Source organism: Colossoma macropomum, unplaced genomic scaffold, assembly GCF_904425465.1.
Source record: "Colossoma macropomum unplaced genomic scaffold, Colossoma_macropomum, whole genome shotgun sequence".
Lineage (NCBI taxonomy): Eukaryota > Metazoa > Chordata > Actinopteri > Characiformes > Serrasalmidae > Colossoma > Colossoma macropomum.
Window position 1 is genome coordinate 9,870,794 of NW_023494791.1, and position 17,035 is coordinate 9,887,828.

At 42.5% G+C, this 17,035-nt stretch overlaps 2 protein-coding genes across 2 annotated transcripts in view; both read right to left on the reverse strand.

The window, feature by feature from the left end:
* Positions 1-2,432: 2,432 nt before the first annotated feature.
* On the reverse strand, positions 2,433-5,688 carry LOC118810214 (mRNA decay activator protein ZFP36L2-A-like). The gene is made up of 2 exons (XM_036573809.1): positions 5,051-5,688; positions 2,433-4,725 (listed from the first exon to the last, which is right to left on the reverse strand). Exons 1-2 carry the CDS (start codon positions 5,141-5,143, stop codon positions 3,580-3,582), a joined length of 1,239 nt encoding a protein of 412 aa, XP_036429702.1. The 5' UTR covers positions 5,144-5,688; the 3' UTR covers positions 2,433-3,579.
* A 1,992-nt stretch (positions 5,689-7,680) lies between these two features.
* The window catches only part of thada (THADA armadillo repeat containing), a 108,637-nt gene continuing 99,282 nt past the window's right edge, over positions 7,681-17,035 (reverse strand). The window contains exons 37-38 of the mRNA XM_036573810.1: positions 9,530-9,699; positions 7,681-9,038 (exon numbers count right to left, since the gene is read on the reverse strand). Coding sequence (XP_036429703.1) covers positions 8,724-9,038; positions 9,530-9,699 — 485 coding nt within the window. The 3' untranslated portion in view covers positions 7,681-8,723. The remainder of the gene's footprint in view (positions 9,039-9,529; positions 9,700-17,035) is intronic.

The window sequence follows — 17,035 nt, forward strand, 5'->3', positions numbered from 1 at the left end:
TGAGGAACTGGGCTCTTCCTGCCATAATCAGAAGTCAAGAGTGTTTCCTGTCATTGTAGGAGCTTTAGGCCCATTAACCATGCTGATACTCTCTCTCTCTCTCTCTCTCCTCTCTCTCTCTCTCTCTCTCTCACTCTTTATCATAAACATTAAATCCTGCATGCTAATTCAGAAAGCTTAAAAGAGATATACCAATTCATAACTAAACATGTAGTAAAATACAGCGTGATAACAGCAAAGATGCGCAATAAAGACCCTCAATAAAGACCCTCTATGTCACACGAACACGCTCTCGCACGCGGGTTGGCTCTGAGCTGCTCATTGTGGCTTGTTATAAACACTTCATTATGAAATGCAGCAGGACTCTGTAAATATTTGCTCAGGGATGTTATCGCTCCTCCTTATCTCGCCCTGAACCCTCAACACTGCGTGGATTCCGGCCCCTTTATTTTCTTAATGGCTTGCTGGAACTGATAACTAATCAAAAGTACAATTGAAATGAGTTTGATTCCTCTAAAAGAGGGCAAAAGAAACAAATACGGTTAAACTTAGGGCTTCGAGTGACTTAGCCTGAGTGATTGAGAGCACTGTCTGCTAGTGAGAAATCACAGAGCCACACCCTTCGCACCAGGGCAAGAGGGTCTGGATGTTGGAATGAAGTCCTCATAGCATGTTTAAACAGGAAATTACCGACATGTATAGCGGGGGGATTTACAGCTGTATCTGGAAAGCTTCACAGCAGGTATTAGTGAGTGTTTATATCAAAGTTTTTTCTTTTGGTGAGTCAGTAAGTAAATGAACTCTATTAGATCTGTGGCCTCATATATTAATGCTGTCGGAAGAAAACCTCGTATCTCCATTTCAGTTTTTTACACAAATTGAAAATGCCCGTTGCCCTTTACATTGTGTGTAAATTTTATGATGAATGGACCAAAAGAAACGGCCCAAAATGACTTGGAAAGAAGTCTGGTTCCATTGACTTACATTAAAAGTAAAGTAGGTTTTTTCCTTCTCCTGTAAAGCTACCATTTTGGAGATACAAGGTTTCCTTCTGACAACAGCGAAATGGTTTTAAGATTAAGTTTAAACCATCCCATCTCAAAGATTGGTGGAGAATATGGGCTAATTTTATGGCTCACAGAGGATTCAAAATATCAGGAGGTGAATGTGACGTGTATTTCTGATTTTGGCAAAGATAGCATCTCGAAACCTTTCATTTTAAGTTATGGGTGTCCATGAGCATTTAAGCCATCGTCAATCATGTTGGTAATCTGATACGTTGTTGTGGAAAAACAGGTTTTGATCCTACACTCAGATGAACTCTCCATATCCCCAGTGGCAGCCTCTTTAAGTCTGCAGTGATGGAAGCTTTGTGAATGGGCGTTAAACCCATGATCTTCCCCACAGGCCATCAAAACCACAGTGAACTGCTGCCGAAAGCCCTGCTGGCTATGAGAAAGTGAGGGATTGAGAAACATAGAAAGACTATTAAGGAAATATGTTGCTCCTGTTGCTTTCCAGCAGAACGGTGCTGTGTTGGTGAGTGTCTGCATTTTCTGAGCTCATAAATAACTAGCTGAAGAAGTATGACTTGCAAGACCGCTCCAGTCTTTCAATGACAACCACATGGAGCACATTCCAGCACTGCTTTTTTTCCAAAATAATTTTATTGGGAGAACTACAAAAAAACAAAAATGTACAGTACAAAGTTAACAGTCTCACACGCAAAACTGTAGTGAACTGACTCCCCAGAAACAAGTATGTTACAACTCGTCGTCTTTTTTGTCCGTTTTTTTTTAAGTTACATTCAAAAAGCTTTACTTCTGATAAAAGTAGTCAAGAAAAGTACATAGTGCCCATCCCGTGTACCTACTATGTACAAAACAAAAACATATTCAACCTCTTCCCCATCCAGCAAGTCCAGAACAGAATGGACCATATCGAAGGCAACCAAGAGAACAAAAAAGTCCAACTATAGTCTACAGGAATGGGGAGTTTTTTTTAAAAAAAAATCCAAATAATAATAATAATAATAATAATAATAATAATAATAATAATAGAAAAAGCTTCGTTGGTTGCTCCAAGCCCTCTTTTCATAAGTGGTGACAACCTTCCAAAAAAGTTAAAAAAAAATTCAAAACCTACATTCATTCAATCCTCTTGTGTAAAACAATAGCATGTATGAAAATACTTTATTTGGTTAATTGTAAGGCATGTAAGATGGTGGACCCCTTTAGGCACTACACAATAATAATACTGGGGCACTTGATTGCTACATTCTCAAAGCACATGGTAGGAGTCCTGACCTGACTCTGTGCATTTTTAGGAAAAGTGAGAAAACACAAACAAAAAAAAACAGAAAAACAATACTTTTTGGTTAATTTACTTACTTGGGATCTTTGTTACTGACTGTAAAATTTAAAACACACACACCACACCTACTAATGGTTTGGACGGTCTTAACAACCACACAGTTTATACATTCTTTAAAAAAAAGAAAAAAGGGACACATCTAGGGGTTCTCCCCAGAAAAAAAGGTCTTCCACAAGCAACATTGACAAACGGCAATCACTCATTGTTTTTTTTTAATGAACGTAAACAAGGAAACAAATTTTATGAAATAAATATCACATACAATCTCTTAAATTAAGATTTTTTTTTTACTCATTTACAATAAAATAACGAAGTGAAGTTACAAAAGGAGACCAAACAAAAAAAATATATTACTGTGAAAAGAACATACACTCCACTTATGTAGATTAATAATGGCGATCATAATTTAAACATAATAAAAGAATATAGATCTATTGCTTCAACATACTTGATAAATACAGTATGGACAATTACCAAAATGTAGCCTATACTTTTTTCACAAAGATAATAAATAAGTTAAATAGTTCATAGCCAGTTATGTACTGCTATGTGATCACTCAAAACAGCTAAAAAAATATATATTCAACCATCAGCAGTGATTTCCCAACAAACCGAACAAGAGTGCTTTAACTAAGCAACAAACTACACTAACCAACCGAACCACTGGGTGGCGCTGTGAAACTGGTTAAACTTTTGGAATGGAAAGTTTTTTGTTGTTTTTAAGCTTTCAGAAGCGCATACATGGAGCTACTTTGCAAACTGATACTCGTCAAGGCATATTCTTGGTAGGATGGAGGAAAATCTGAAACCGCTCTGTCTTTCACGTTCAAAGGAAGAGAAGTCTTTGTGCACGAGCAAAAAACGTGTCTGCGGAAAAGTGACGGTCTTCTAAGCACACGGCTGCCACAACGCAGCTCTGAGTCACCGATGGAATGCCTTCTGTTGATATCTACTTTCATAGCTATCAGTTCAAGCAGAAACGAGAAAGAAAGAAAAACAAAAACAAACAAAAACTAATGCCATGTCAAGGGTGTGACAATCCATCTCCCTGGATGCTGAAGTCTGTTAAACTCTCGTACGTCATGGAGGAGACACTGCTGCCTGCTGCTGCTGGAATCTCAGCTCCTCCAGTCCGTTAAAGAAAGCAAGAAAATCCCACATTTTGTAGAAAAAAGCCCAAAAAAACAACAACAACCCTCAAAACGTTTAATCATCAGAAATCGACAGCCTGCTGAAGATTGGCAAACGTCGCCCAGCGTCCAGACTGGGCGACTCGGAGCCGCTGAGGCTTCCGGAGGAGCTGAGCGAGCCGCTGGCGAAGCTGTCCCGGTCGGAGATGGAGTCCGGCGGGCTGGGCGGGGAGTCGAACACCGGCGACTCCGACAGGCGCTGCAGCGCCTGCAGGTGGCTCAGGTTGTAAGGAGGCGAGGGGGGTCCGCCCATGGGGGGCTGGAAGCTGCCGTAGTACGAGGCGTAGTTGGCGGCGGCCGTGTGCACGGCCAGAGGAGCCAGCAGGGCCTTTATCTCTTGGCCGGTGGCGAAGGGGAAGGCGCCCTGCGCCAGCGCGTCCTCGTAGAGGCCGGACGAAGGGGGCGGGGGCGTGCGGGACGTGGGGCTTGTGTCCAGGAGCGGCGAATCCAGACCGTGCGGCGTGGAGAAGCCCGAGAAGCTGAGGCTGTGGTGCAGTTTGGGTCTGTCCCGGAAGGCGGACACACCGACGGGAGGCGCGTCGCGAGCACCGTAGCCGCTGGAGGAGGAGCATTTAGCCTCGGTCGCGCTGCTGGCCGGCGCCGGCCTGCGCTCGTCCGCGTTGTGGATGAAGTGGCACCGCGGGCCGTACGGGCAGAAGCCGATGGTGTGGAAGGTGCGGCACGGCTCCGTCTTGTACTTGGGGTGGCGCGTGAGGCTGCGCAGCTCGTGGTAGCCGTGCGCGAACTGGCACTTCTCGCCGTACTTGCACGCGCCGTTCTCCTCGAAGGGCCGGCACAGCTCCGTCTTGTAGCGGGTCGAGTTGATCTGCGACGCCGCCTTCTGTTGCGCCTGCTGCGGCTGCTGCGCCTGCGCGCGCTCCCCGCCCTCGCTGAAGGCGCGCTCGCGGTACCTGCTGCTGTTCTCCTTGTTCAGCATGGCGGTGGTGGCGGCGCTGCTGCAGCTGTTGTCCTTGTACGAGCACGCCGAGTACTTGTTGCCGTTGTTTGGCGAGTCCGCGCTGCCGGCCGAGTTGCGGCGGAAATATCCCGGAGCGAACGAGCAGCTGTTGCCGCTGACCGAGCTGGACACTGGGGCGCCCACCGCCTTCTTGTCCAGCATGCTGTTAAAGTGAAGCGCGTTCATGTTGAGATTCTTCTCTTGCTGTGGGGAGAGAGAGAGAGACATAGAGAGAGAGAGAGAGAGAGAGACATAGAGAGAGAGTTAAACGCTGAAAACACCACAGAGCGCTCTGTTAACGCGTCTTCCAGGAGTTACAGTCATTTAGTGACAGTTAGGAAAGCGCATGCTAGCGCTAGCCTGCAGCAAAAGTTGTGAGCTAAAGTTTTGGTGGTGCCTGCAAACTTAGTGCTAGCAGCAGCAGCAGCACCGCCGCTTCCACAGTTAAAGTAAGTTCACTCTACCTCACATCCACTACGTGCAAGGTTAACAGCAAAAAGCCACTTTCTAAAGCAAACCGAACACTCACCGCCTTGTAGAGCATGTCGATCTCGTAGAAGGCGGACAGGATGGTGGCCGACATTGCTACTTCTGGACTGGTGAGCTGCAGTTGATCTTTCATTGGAGGACCAACCAGGATCCTGGCGCGCAGCTTTTCTTTTCCTTTAAATTCTTAGTTTGCCACGACTGCTTTTTAGTGATGGGGGTCCGAGAGACGGAGATCTTAAAAAGTAATTCCAGATGTGGTCTCCCACTAGAGCTGAGCTGTGTGTTTTGAGGCGCTGCTCGTGTCCCTCCGTCTCTCTGCCGAGCCAGAACAGTCCGCCGCTCGCTCCCCTCCAACATATACCGAGCAGAGAGGGCCGAGGGGGCGGTGCTTCTGTTGAGGGGGCGGGGTTTGAATTCGACGCCCCGGCCGTTCGCTTAAAGGCAGGCCTGGCGTCGGAGCTGATTGGCTGATTCTATCGAGCCCCTCCCAACAGTTCGTGACTCCTCAGAGCAGCGCTTCGGACTGACAGGGGATATTAGCAAAACCCAGAAGCTACGGTTTACACATGTGCTCAAACACGGCTCTTTTAACTGCACAGCGCTCTTCAAAGTGTGCGGTTCTTCCTGTTGTGAAGTTAGTATAGTCTAGTTTGTACAAACAGCTTTTAAAAATCCAGCGTAACTGTATTTTTATGGTAAAAAGTGTTGCTGTGCGTAGAAAAGTACGACCTTAAGTCTTTTCCCGTCAGTAAAGAGAGACACTATGCTCTGCACGTTAAATGCGAATGGAGGGGAGGCTGGATGAGAGTAAAACGTGCTGATCTGGCTCTGGTACAAATGTGTCAGAATTGTACTCTTATCAGAGGTCCCACCAAAGAGAGAAAAGCAACAAGTGGTCTAGTGTGCCGTGATATGCTTCAGTGACCCAGATTTGACTTCCTCTCTGGTAAATGAATCTGCGTTGAAGACACCAAACCACGTCCAACACTTTCGATTCCTGCCAAACGACCAACGTCTGAAGTAATAATGAAAACGCTGAAGAACATTAGCCGTTGTATTTCACTCGGTAGACTATAACGTTGCTGTTGCCTTTGAAATCGACTGGTTCAGGTCCAAAATCGTACTAATATGAATGTAGAAAACCCCCCAAAAAACCCACTGGCCGCTGTCCTGGTCTGCGCTCCGACAGTCATATCCCCGAAATGCGCGCTGTTCCTCCAGGCGCAGGACAAAAAAACAAAAGATCATGTGAAGGAATTTGTTTCTCTTTCTCAGATTAAACCGATCCAATACTGCCCCCTATGGGTGCACAGGGGTTCTGTTTAAAAACAAAGCGCCTTGGGCGCCACCTACTGCCCAAGATGGGAAGTTCAAAGGCGCACATATCATGTGAAACTCAATTTTTCACACTTTAAAGAAGGGGTGTCAAACTCCAGTAAAAGGGCCATATTAAAAAAATCTCAACAAATCTGTGGGCCAGAGAAATTTTTAAATTAATGTTGTGCTATTTCACAAACTAGCCATTGTTTATAAATTATGCAAAAACTTCATCAGTAAAATACAGGCGCTTGTAGTAGTCCTTGAAATATTACATGAATACTTAAAATATTCAAAATTTATTTGTGCCCAGGAGCTCAGTCTTTTAAACCTACCTATCTGCTTGAATTAGGCACCTGGCATCCTTTGCTTTAATGACATTGTGCGCTCAAGCTGGCTCGGACTTCACAGGTTCGTGCAAAAGCCTCCGATGACTAGATCCACCAGAGAGTTGTCTAAACACAAGCTTCAATTAAAGGAATAAGACTACAAAAATCTCACCTTTTCTTTATACTAACAATGTTTTACTATCCGGTGTCGACCAGAGGAGGATGGGTTCCCCTTCTGAGTCTTGGTTCCTCTCAAGGTTTCTTCCTGTCTCTCTTAGGGAGTTTTTCCTTGCCACTGTCGCCTCTGGCTTGCTCATGGGGGCTTGGACTCGGATTTCTTTCTGTAATGCTGATTTCCTTGTAGAGCTGCTCTGTGACAACACCTGTTGTAAAAAGCGCTATATAAATAAACTTTGCTTGCTTTCTACCTTTTCGTACAAAGGCCTGAACATGGTCAATTATACAAATTTGCTTCAATTTGAGTAGTGATCTAGGAACAGCGCAGGATCTTGAATATATCTTCATTTGGATTATCATAATGCTTATTGGTTTAAAATTTCTTAATGTTACAAAAAATTCTGTTGTTTATTTCTAGGTTTAAATGAAAAAAAATTCAATTAAAATTAAAATTTCAATATGGTCTCTGACTTTTGGACCCCACTGTATCTGTCCTACCACAGTGTACCCCTGCACAATCATACTGAAGTTAGAGTGATTCAACCTGGATTGCTTTTTGTATGAGCCTGTTGTGCAATCAGAGTAAAGCTTATTTATATGAACCAACTTTACAGGGACAGAAATAAAAACAGCCTGTGTTATTCCAAAAGATAAAATAAGATGGTAAAATAAAAATTAACTCTGTTTCTGGTATATAGAACCACATAAATGCTATAAAGTTGACCTCAGGGAAAATAATAAAATACATAAATAATACAGGATATGAGCCCTTTAAAAGTACAGAGCATGTTTTTTTTTCTTCTTTTTTGGTTCCCACAAGCTATCTGCATATAATTTTCCTCTATATTGCACTAAAGTCAACTTAAGTAACACACATGTTAGTCTGTGGCTCTGACTGCACTGTGCACAAAGTCAAGGGCGTCAAAAACTGACAGTGACTTTGTTTTATCCCCACACTGCCCCACCACTGGGTGGAAAGGGGTCAGCTCTGCTGGACCGTTCCAAAACATTACATCACTTTACAGTAATAAAGAACATTACAACTACGGGCCTGAAGGCGACCCTGCTGTCTACAGACCAAACAGCCACTAGTCTGATGCTCCATGATTGCATAACAAGCCCACAGATGGGCTGAGCTGCCTTTTTCTAGGAACTGGGCTAAAGTGTGCATCAGGGCAAAAAATAAAATAAAATAAAATATACAACACTCTGTACAAGACAGAAACCACACCAACGTGTGAAAGCGTGGTAAAAACACAGGGGTGGAAAATAGAGTTGGCCTTGGTCGAGTTCAGATTTTTGTGGTGCAGCTGCTAACCCCATTCTCAGACTTTTAGCGCGACAGAAGAAAGTAGAGATGTTTCATAAAGACGATTCTCATCTTCATGGCGGACATGCGAACTCACTCACTCGGACACGCGCTCCCATATAAATGTGTACGAGTCAGCCCCCAGGCAAATGAATGTAATAAAACTAGTCTTTTTATTTTGATGAAAAACAGTTTGTGGCATCATGCCTGCACATAATTCCACTTTTTAACAAAGCACGCAATTCACCAGGCATTTAAAATGAATTCATAATATGCTAAAACAATGTTTACAGTCCTGATCCGGGCTGGTCTTGAAGAAATAAAACTCCTTCAAAGACAGGGAGGAAATTATAAAATAATCATAATATTTGTACGCAGTCACAGAGAAAATGGATTTGCCTGACATCAGCTGCTCTTGGCCGGAACATTAAACCGGAAATGCGGTCACTAGCCAAAAGGTCCTTGTGTCCCTGTGAGCTCCTCTAAAATGCCCTGACTGTTCTTTCCATTTGTATTTCAGTAAATTGTCTTATTTCTGTTACTAGAATTTGTTAACTATGACAGAGAGAGGGATGAAAACTCTAGCTACAGTCCATTTGCTTCAATGCAGCGAGCACGTTCTGAGCTAACGTGGCCCGTTCTTTCAGCACAGTTAGTTTAGCGTGCTCTATGGTGGCGGAGAACTGGGGCAGTGCAGGGAGGGCTGACAGCGCCCGTCCAGCAGACTGTGCGTTGGCGTCTGCTATGGTGGACAGGCGGGCCAGTTCTGCTGGCCAGACAGCAGGTGCGCTTGGCACTGTGGAGAGGGCACACAGGTGTGTGTGCAATAGCTGCGCCCACTGCAGAGGCTCCACCCACAGGTTCAGGTCTCCCTTCTCAAAAAGGAACTCTTCATCCTGTACAAGGTAGAGGGGGCAGAATTAAAGCATTAGTTCAACCAAATTCACATAATTTTACACATAATTTAAAGTGTCATTGGTCATCCAAGATGTTAGATGCCTAAAGTGAGCTTGTTTCTATGGACCTATGAGGTGTATGTTGCTACCAAGTAAGTGAAACTAATGACCACCATATTGTGCAAACTGCAAGCCTAAATCATCACAACTCATCTCAAAACGTGTTAAGTAATCTCAAACAGACTTGCTGATGTAGTTTCTGATAGTGTATGACACACTGTTATCTATAAAATTAAACAGAAGTGCAGGCAAAGCCTTTCATGTTCACTTTTGTAGGTAACAATATGTCATACAGTTTACAGTTATACTTTGTGATGATTTTTAGGCATGCAGTTTGCCTAACAGTAATTGATGGTCATAAGCTTTCATTGTTAATTATATAGCATTATATAGTGAAAAACCAATAGCATGCACTACCACAGCATCCTTACCAAGTCAGGTGTCTCTTCACTGCCCAGCTCTGCCTCATCATCTCCCAGCAGCCACTCGGTCAAGGTTATTATGCCCACAGCCACCTGGCCCCACACCTGGAACAGCTGGCACAAAAGGCCCACCCCCATCTCCAGAGCAACAGGGGGAGAAACAGGTCCTGTGACAACACCTGGGGGTAGGGGCATAAACAGAAGGGCTTGTCATAAGGGATGAGGGACGGAGGTCAGTTGCTTAACTTTACTGTCTCTAAACATACTGCTCAAATATACAAAGCATCACCTGGAAACTAAGGCCACATTTTTCTACATTAATTCTATATCAGAGTGCTTTTGCTCAATTATAAGTGCTGCCTAAATCCAATCTGAATGATGGGTTACAGAATTGATCATGGCATATTTCCAGATTAATATAGGCTTTATTAAGCCCAATCTACTTTTATGCTTAGCTACTTCTATTATAGCTCAGAAATGTTTTTTTATTTTTTTTGATACTAATTTCTTTACAGTGATGGTGATAGGAACCAAGGGTTGTGATGTCTACAAGTCAAATATAGCCATTTTATTTGCTATCCCAAATAACCAATGAGCCCACATGCATCTACTGAGTTTTTATATGTGATAGCAAACTCCAAAGAGTTTAGTGTCTCTCTACAAACTACCTCACAGAAAGCTGTCACGTTATCACATGAAATGGTTATGAATATGCTGCCTGATGCCTGACCTTTGTAGAACAAGCTTTTGGCCTATATATATACACGTGTGTGTGTGTGTGTGTGTGTGTGTGTGTGTGTATGTATGTATATCATAAAATCATATGCTTGTTTTACAAATATCATAAAACAATGTCTTAGGCATCAGGCAGCATATACATAACCATTACATGTGATAACTTTGTGAGGTACTTTGTGGAGAGGCATTAAACTCTTTGGATGTCTGGTTCCTGTCACTACTACTGTGAATAATTCTGATTTGATAAGATTCTCTACAACTGAGCATTTCATATCAAAGCACTCTTAAGTGACTTTGTTAACAACTTACTGATCAAATCATACAGAAAGATTAGTGGAATTCCCCTTTAACAGTTTAAATCTGTGCAGCATGAAACTATTTTCAAGTGGTAAATGAAAACAGTCCAACAGACACCTAACGTCTATAATGCCAGTGTTGGCATCAAAACATGGTTAAAATAGCTGCACATAAAACGTGAGTGCACAGCTATTGCATACTTGGCAGTGAGAGTGGATTCAAAGTCTGGAAAATAAATAGGCTACTAGGCTATTGCACAAGTTAGACAAATTTGTAACATGAAACTAGTGTATTCACAATACCATAAAACAGTCTCCTCCATGAATAAATAAATAAATCTGTTCAGAGCATTTCACCCTTTATATATATTAAATACATGTATGATTTCACTATAGCATTTTATAGTAATTGGTACATGAGCATATTTTACATAAACTGGATTGTTTTTACCATATGACTTTTTTGATATAAAAGATTTTGATGATGTAAACATTGTTAAATTTCTAAAACATCCCAGTCTATACAGAATATATATATATATATATATATATTATATATATATATATATATATATATATATGAGAGAGAGAGAGAGAGAGAGAGAGAGAGAGAGAGAGAAACTTAGAGGTCACAAAAACACATTTACTTATGTATGCCTATTCCACCTATAGCAGTTAAGCCCCACCTGCCCATTCACACTGAAGTTATATGGAGTGTTTCATCCTGCTTTTTGAATAAGACACAAAGGACAGCCAATCAGATAAAAGGGAAATTTACATACATCAGTCTTAAAGGCGCATGAATGAAAACAGCCTGTTTGATTCTACAAGATAAAGAAAGGTTGAAAAATGGTCATATAAAAATTAATCATGGCCAGTTATGGTACATTAAATCACATAAATGTTGTACAAACCTCAAGGGGACAAATAAAACGAGAGTCCGGGCCTTTTAATGTACTTAAAACATGCTCTGGCTGACTTGCATGCAAAAATATAAAAATCAGACTGGACTAGCAGAGCAGATACTCAATATCAAAACCTGATCGTGATATCCTATTGAATATTCTGGATGTTAGAATATAAAACTAGAGAGAGGTCATTAATGAAGGACTAAACTGAACACCTCTGCTCTGAGAGGTTTTAAAATTGACTCTGCACCCACAGACAGCACAGATGTACATACAGATGTTCTGCTGAGTTTAGTTTAATATTTTTCCATTCCAATATATTAGCCATGCAGTGGGTATGCAGTTGCAGGCTGCCCTAAATGTGTGAACAGCCAGGACAGAAGATGGAAAGCAGAGTTTCGAGATTCATTCTCCATACACAGTGTGTGTTCCTGCCTCCGTCGTCCAGAGAATCAAAACAATGACCACGCGTGCACGGAGGAAAAACACAGAGCACTTTGAGGCTGGCCATAATGCAGGCCCGCATGGACGATGATTCCAGAAAAGGCGCAGAGTACAAAGACAGCACAGAAGGAAAAACGGAAAGCGAAAGAATTCGAATACAGAAGTGTGTGGATGTGTGTGGGTGGATAATATTAACACTCCTCTAGAGCAGTGGTCAAACCCCTGTGAAGCCTTTACTTTAATGACTCCAGTTGTTCATGCTTCAAAGCCTTCTCTGTGGCAACGTGAGAGTGATTCACTGCATGTTTGTTTTGCTTTCTGGCTTCCCTTCACCATCTTCAGCCAGCATTCACCGGGACGTGCCAATCAAAAACTGCTGGAGGAGGGCAAAGCGACACCCTTAACGGCCACAACGTACCCTCCCCCACTAAAGCATGCTGGGAAAGTACTGTGGCCCAGAGAAAGCATATCATCTTTCCTTCTACAACCCAAGTGATGGGGGTTTGAGTGGACACCGAGGGAATGCAGAAAGCTGTTGATTGTACACTATTAGTGCTGATTCAAGGAAACTGATCAGGAGTGACACAAGCTTTTCTCTGGGTAATGCGCTGGGACGGCCCATCTCTCGCCCGTACGGGGCTCTGATGTCAGAGCCGCTATTCATCCCTTAGGAGGGAGGGTGGGTGTAATGTGGGCCTGCAGGGCTGGAAACAGGCCAGGTCTGAGCACACCAGCACCCAGACATTAAAAGGCATAATAGGAAACTCAAGCTGCTTTCCATTTCGGCCCTTTTCTGTGGTTTCACACTTCACTAACGCGATTTCCCAACCTCTTCTTGGCTTACACAACGCCCCCGCTTCTCATGGCTCTGCCTCTCTGTTTTTATCTGGGTGTTTGTGTGTGTGTACGTGAGTGTCTGTTTGTGTACTGTGAACATCCGTGTTTGTGTGTGCCCTGAGGTGTTGGCTTCTTCTTAGAGAGGAACGCTTATTTGAGCGCTGCTGCACGTATGTGTGTGTAAGTAGCATGTGACTGTTCAGACCCAATATGACACAACTTCACTTCAAAAATTGAACTTGAGCTGTACTGAGGAGGCACACAGGACAGTGAGGAACGCAGAAGAATACATAAAGAGTTCACATACACAGATTTCTTAAATGTCCCCACTTAGTTGAACTTGCTTCGAAAGGAAAGAGAGAACAGATAGGGCACTTTGTTGACATGTTGGCCTGGAAAATAAATGCTGTTCCACGCTTCATAGCGGTGCGATGGCAGCAGGAAGCAACTCATACTTTGGCATAGTGACAGCATCATGTTGCATTTGCAGGTTGGCACTGAAAATGCTGCCATCCTGTGCCTTATAGTGGTACGCAACCGACAGCAGCATGCAGAAATGGAAACGCTGCCATGGTAACATGGTAAATGGATGATTATCAGAGATAATTACATTAACATTTTTAAATAATAATCTTGGACCTCTACAATAATATGTTCAGGATTTATGTCTCCTAAAAGTCTACATTTGATAAAGAAATCTGAACTGTTGACGGAACGTTTTGCTTACCACTGCGGACAGCGGAACATTGCCAGTGGCGGAACCACTGAAAACTATTAAATATCCGGTTTGTTGCCATCCATGTACGTATATATTAAAGGTGAAAATGGATAATTATGAGAGAAGAGCTTCAGCAGTGTATATTGTTTAATTTAAAGTGGGAAAAGTCAGGAGAATGCTCTGTACTCTTATTTTGTGCCAAAAAAAGAAACTTTATTCACAATCAGTTTATTCCACTGTCAGTGGCAAAAACTGATTAAATGTGTAGCTCCTGTCGCTGCTGGTGGTAAGTATCTTTCCTTGCTGCTCCATATCTGGTTTGTTGTTGAAAATGCAGCATAAGAACACAAAAGGCAGAGTGGCATACAATCAAAATCTTTATAAAATGCTCCCCCATCAAAACAAACCATACTAAATCCGCAAGATACATCTGTAAGATCTACAAGACTTTTACCTTAAAATTGTACATTACTAAAGTAAAAGGTCAAATTAACAAAAGTAATGACAGGATTCAGCTTCAAGTTGCCTGTTTTTAGGTATGTGAACTACATTTGCCTTATAGAGATGATGTCAGAAGTCACAAACAATTCTGACTGAGATTATTTACCTTAGTCTGGTTTAAGGCCAGTGTGCAACGAACTAGTTGGAGTTTTGACAATGCTAACTGGTTGAATATAAGCTTCCCTTATTTCCAGTGCAAAACCGAACAAGAAAACTTCTGACTCCAATGCTCAATATTAACTGATAAGCAACATTATTGAAAGAGATGTATTCATCCGATTAGGTAATATTTACTTTACTGATGAGACTGGGTGGAACTGGGTTTCAGCTTCTACATTTTCAGCACAGGCTTTGTTGTGGGAAACTGGATGGAGTGAAATGGCTTCCAAAAGCCTGGCACTGGTCTTGCCCTGGAGTCCTTGAGAAGTGTTGTTTTGGGGAGCTTTGCCTGGGCTGCTTAGACACGCAGCCGAGCTGAGATTCCAGAAGGTACAAAGCTTCATTCCCGTAATCGATCTATGGGAGTCGCGGGGCTGGAACTAATTAAAAAACCCGTTTTTGAATAACGAGCAAGAGGGGCTTTGGTGTGCAGTGAATCTGGGACGTGAGTCGCTGCAGCTGGCCGAGTGTCGGGTGTCTGTGCGTGTGGGAGTGAAAGGTGGTTAGGGAACGGGGGGGGGGCGTTTCTGTGGCACTGAAATCAGAGACATTTGTGGCCTAGAGAGCGTCAGTGTGTTGCACACGTTGGTGTAAGTGACGATAGGAGAACATACACATAAACAGATACGGATATGTCCACCCAGACCATTGCACTGGTCAGTAATGTACTGAAAGGTGATGTTCAGGCACCGGTGTTACTTTTCTAAGATCTCTCAAACATGTTCAATCTCAGTAGCTTCTAAGGAATTCCACTGATAGCACAGATTGTACCTAGAACATTACACCAGGACATAAGTTAATACAGATGTACTCATGACTTGACTAGAACTCATGACTACAATGCCCAATGCAAAACTTTAGTAAATAACCAATAAGCATGCTACAGCTGCTGGAGTTATTTTTATCTTCTTTTCTGTTCACTTATGCAAAAATAGTGGAATCAGCAATGTGAGGCTTTGTGGGTGAACTTGCACATGCTCTCAGCTGCTTCCAGCTTGGAAACGGAGGTGTGCAAGGCCGCGGGAAGGAAGTGTTGGTGTGAAAGAGCGGTATCAAGGTGAGAAAACAACACGCCGCTTTATAACTCTGACTTCCTCCAGAGATCTACGGGAACTCAAGACGAAAGTAGGTGCCCACAAACACAAACATGCATACATATACACCACTGGGAATGACAACAGCAAGCAGAAGTTCATCGTCTGACATGAAATAGAAGCGCAATTTCTATAAATACTGCTGAGAAGGTTAGGGTTACATGACCTATCAAAGTACTGAGTCAGTTAATGTCTAACAATAAAACTGTCTGCACAGTGACTTCTTATAATAAATAACTGAGAAAGAATCTGACTATAGCCACTTGTTAATTCAAATATAAAAGACACAGCATTTGACCCTATTGACCGAAAGATAGCAGAGGGAGACAGCCATTGTCTGACACATCAATGTAAAAATTAAGACCTCCTTTGGACAGTTTACGCCTTCACCTGTCTAGAGAGAGCGTTACTGTATCACCTATGTGTCCAGAAGTTAAAAGGCTTGGGGCTTGGACACATTACAGCAAGTTTCAAAGTGGAGGGGACATTAACTCTATAAAGACAAAAGGAACTAAAGGACCAAAAGGCCTCTCTGTCCTAAGCGCTGGCCAGTTCATTCTGAACACCATATGAGAATCAATGAAAGCCATACCACTATAGCCAAATCCTTGGGCCACTTATCGTATTCTAGTGAATGAACAAATGAATGAAAGAATAACAATTTCCAATACACGAAGAGCCTTGTTTTAGCAGATGGATGATCCACTGATCAATTTAGATTTTGGCACAATTATTTATTACATGAAGGAATTAGGCTACAGTAGGTACAGACATTATGCAGATAGCATTACTGTTAATACATTCACAGCCTCAGTTGTTTGATAGTTAAAAATGTTCCAGTAGGTCAGCCAACAACAACACAGACTGAGGTAATTCACGCAACAAATGCTGGCCCTTTTTAAAATCCATTTTCAAAATACTGAGCTCGAATGTTGAACTTGGACATACTGATGGGAAAACTGCTTGCGCATTTAGCTTTGCATTCAGATTGCTGATTTAACAATTATTTAAGCTCATAACTAGTAACGGCTAATGCAGTGGAACGGGGAGGCCCTTCAAATCAAAACCAGAGGGTCATAAGTTCAAGCCAACAACCTGTTCATCTTCCAGATCATCACTGATGCATGCTGTACCCACAATAGACATTAATTAGCCCTATTATTGAGGTGATTATCATCATTATAACGATGTGTATACTATGCTCTCATGCCCTTAAATGAAAGTTGGCTGTTTGGTAGCAAAGACAGCGTAATTGCAATGGGCTGTATTATGTGAAGCTTGCAGAAGAGCAAGGTGCTTACAGAAAATGCCAAGAAACAACACAAGGGAACAGTCCACCTCACTTTGCCTCAGTAATCATGTTCCAAATGTTCAAACACTCACAACTCCCTACCCAAAAATTCAATCCTGCTCCCTCATAATGATGTCCTTAGAAGTACCTCTGACCATGCTAAAAGCCTCATCATTAATGATGGTAGGGGGGGGTTCAGATTTCCAACCTAATTTGTATTGAGATACTGTAGTGGGGAGAAAGTGTTTAATTTGATTTGCTCTTCCTGTGGAGGACAGAGGTCACAGTGTGGCAGGGAGAGGAAGGCCTGAACTCGGATTATGAGCGCCCACGGGGTCAAATATTCACATACTCACTCAAAAGAGGTTCTATATATTACCAGATTTTATGACTTCCATTAGACCTTATGATAACAGCAAAACCCTTTTTGGTGCTAAACAGAAACATTTTTAAAAGATTCTTTAAAGAACTAAATACAGTTGTATGTAAAGGTCTGAACACTCCTGGTGAAATTACACGTTTTGTTGAT

Bases quoted from the DNA above. Each gene is read 5' to 3' on its own strand.
- LOC118810214 (XM_036573809.1), bottom strand. From the start codon at position 5,143: ATGAAAGATCAACTGCAGCTCACCAGTCCAGAAGTAGCAATGTCGGCC. The intron at 4,726-5,050 runs GTGAGTGTTCGG...CTCTCCCCACAG, and splicing joins TCGACATGCTCTACAAGGCG to CAAGAGAAGAATCTCAACAT.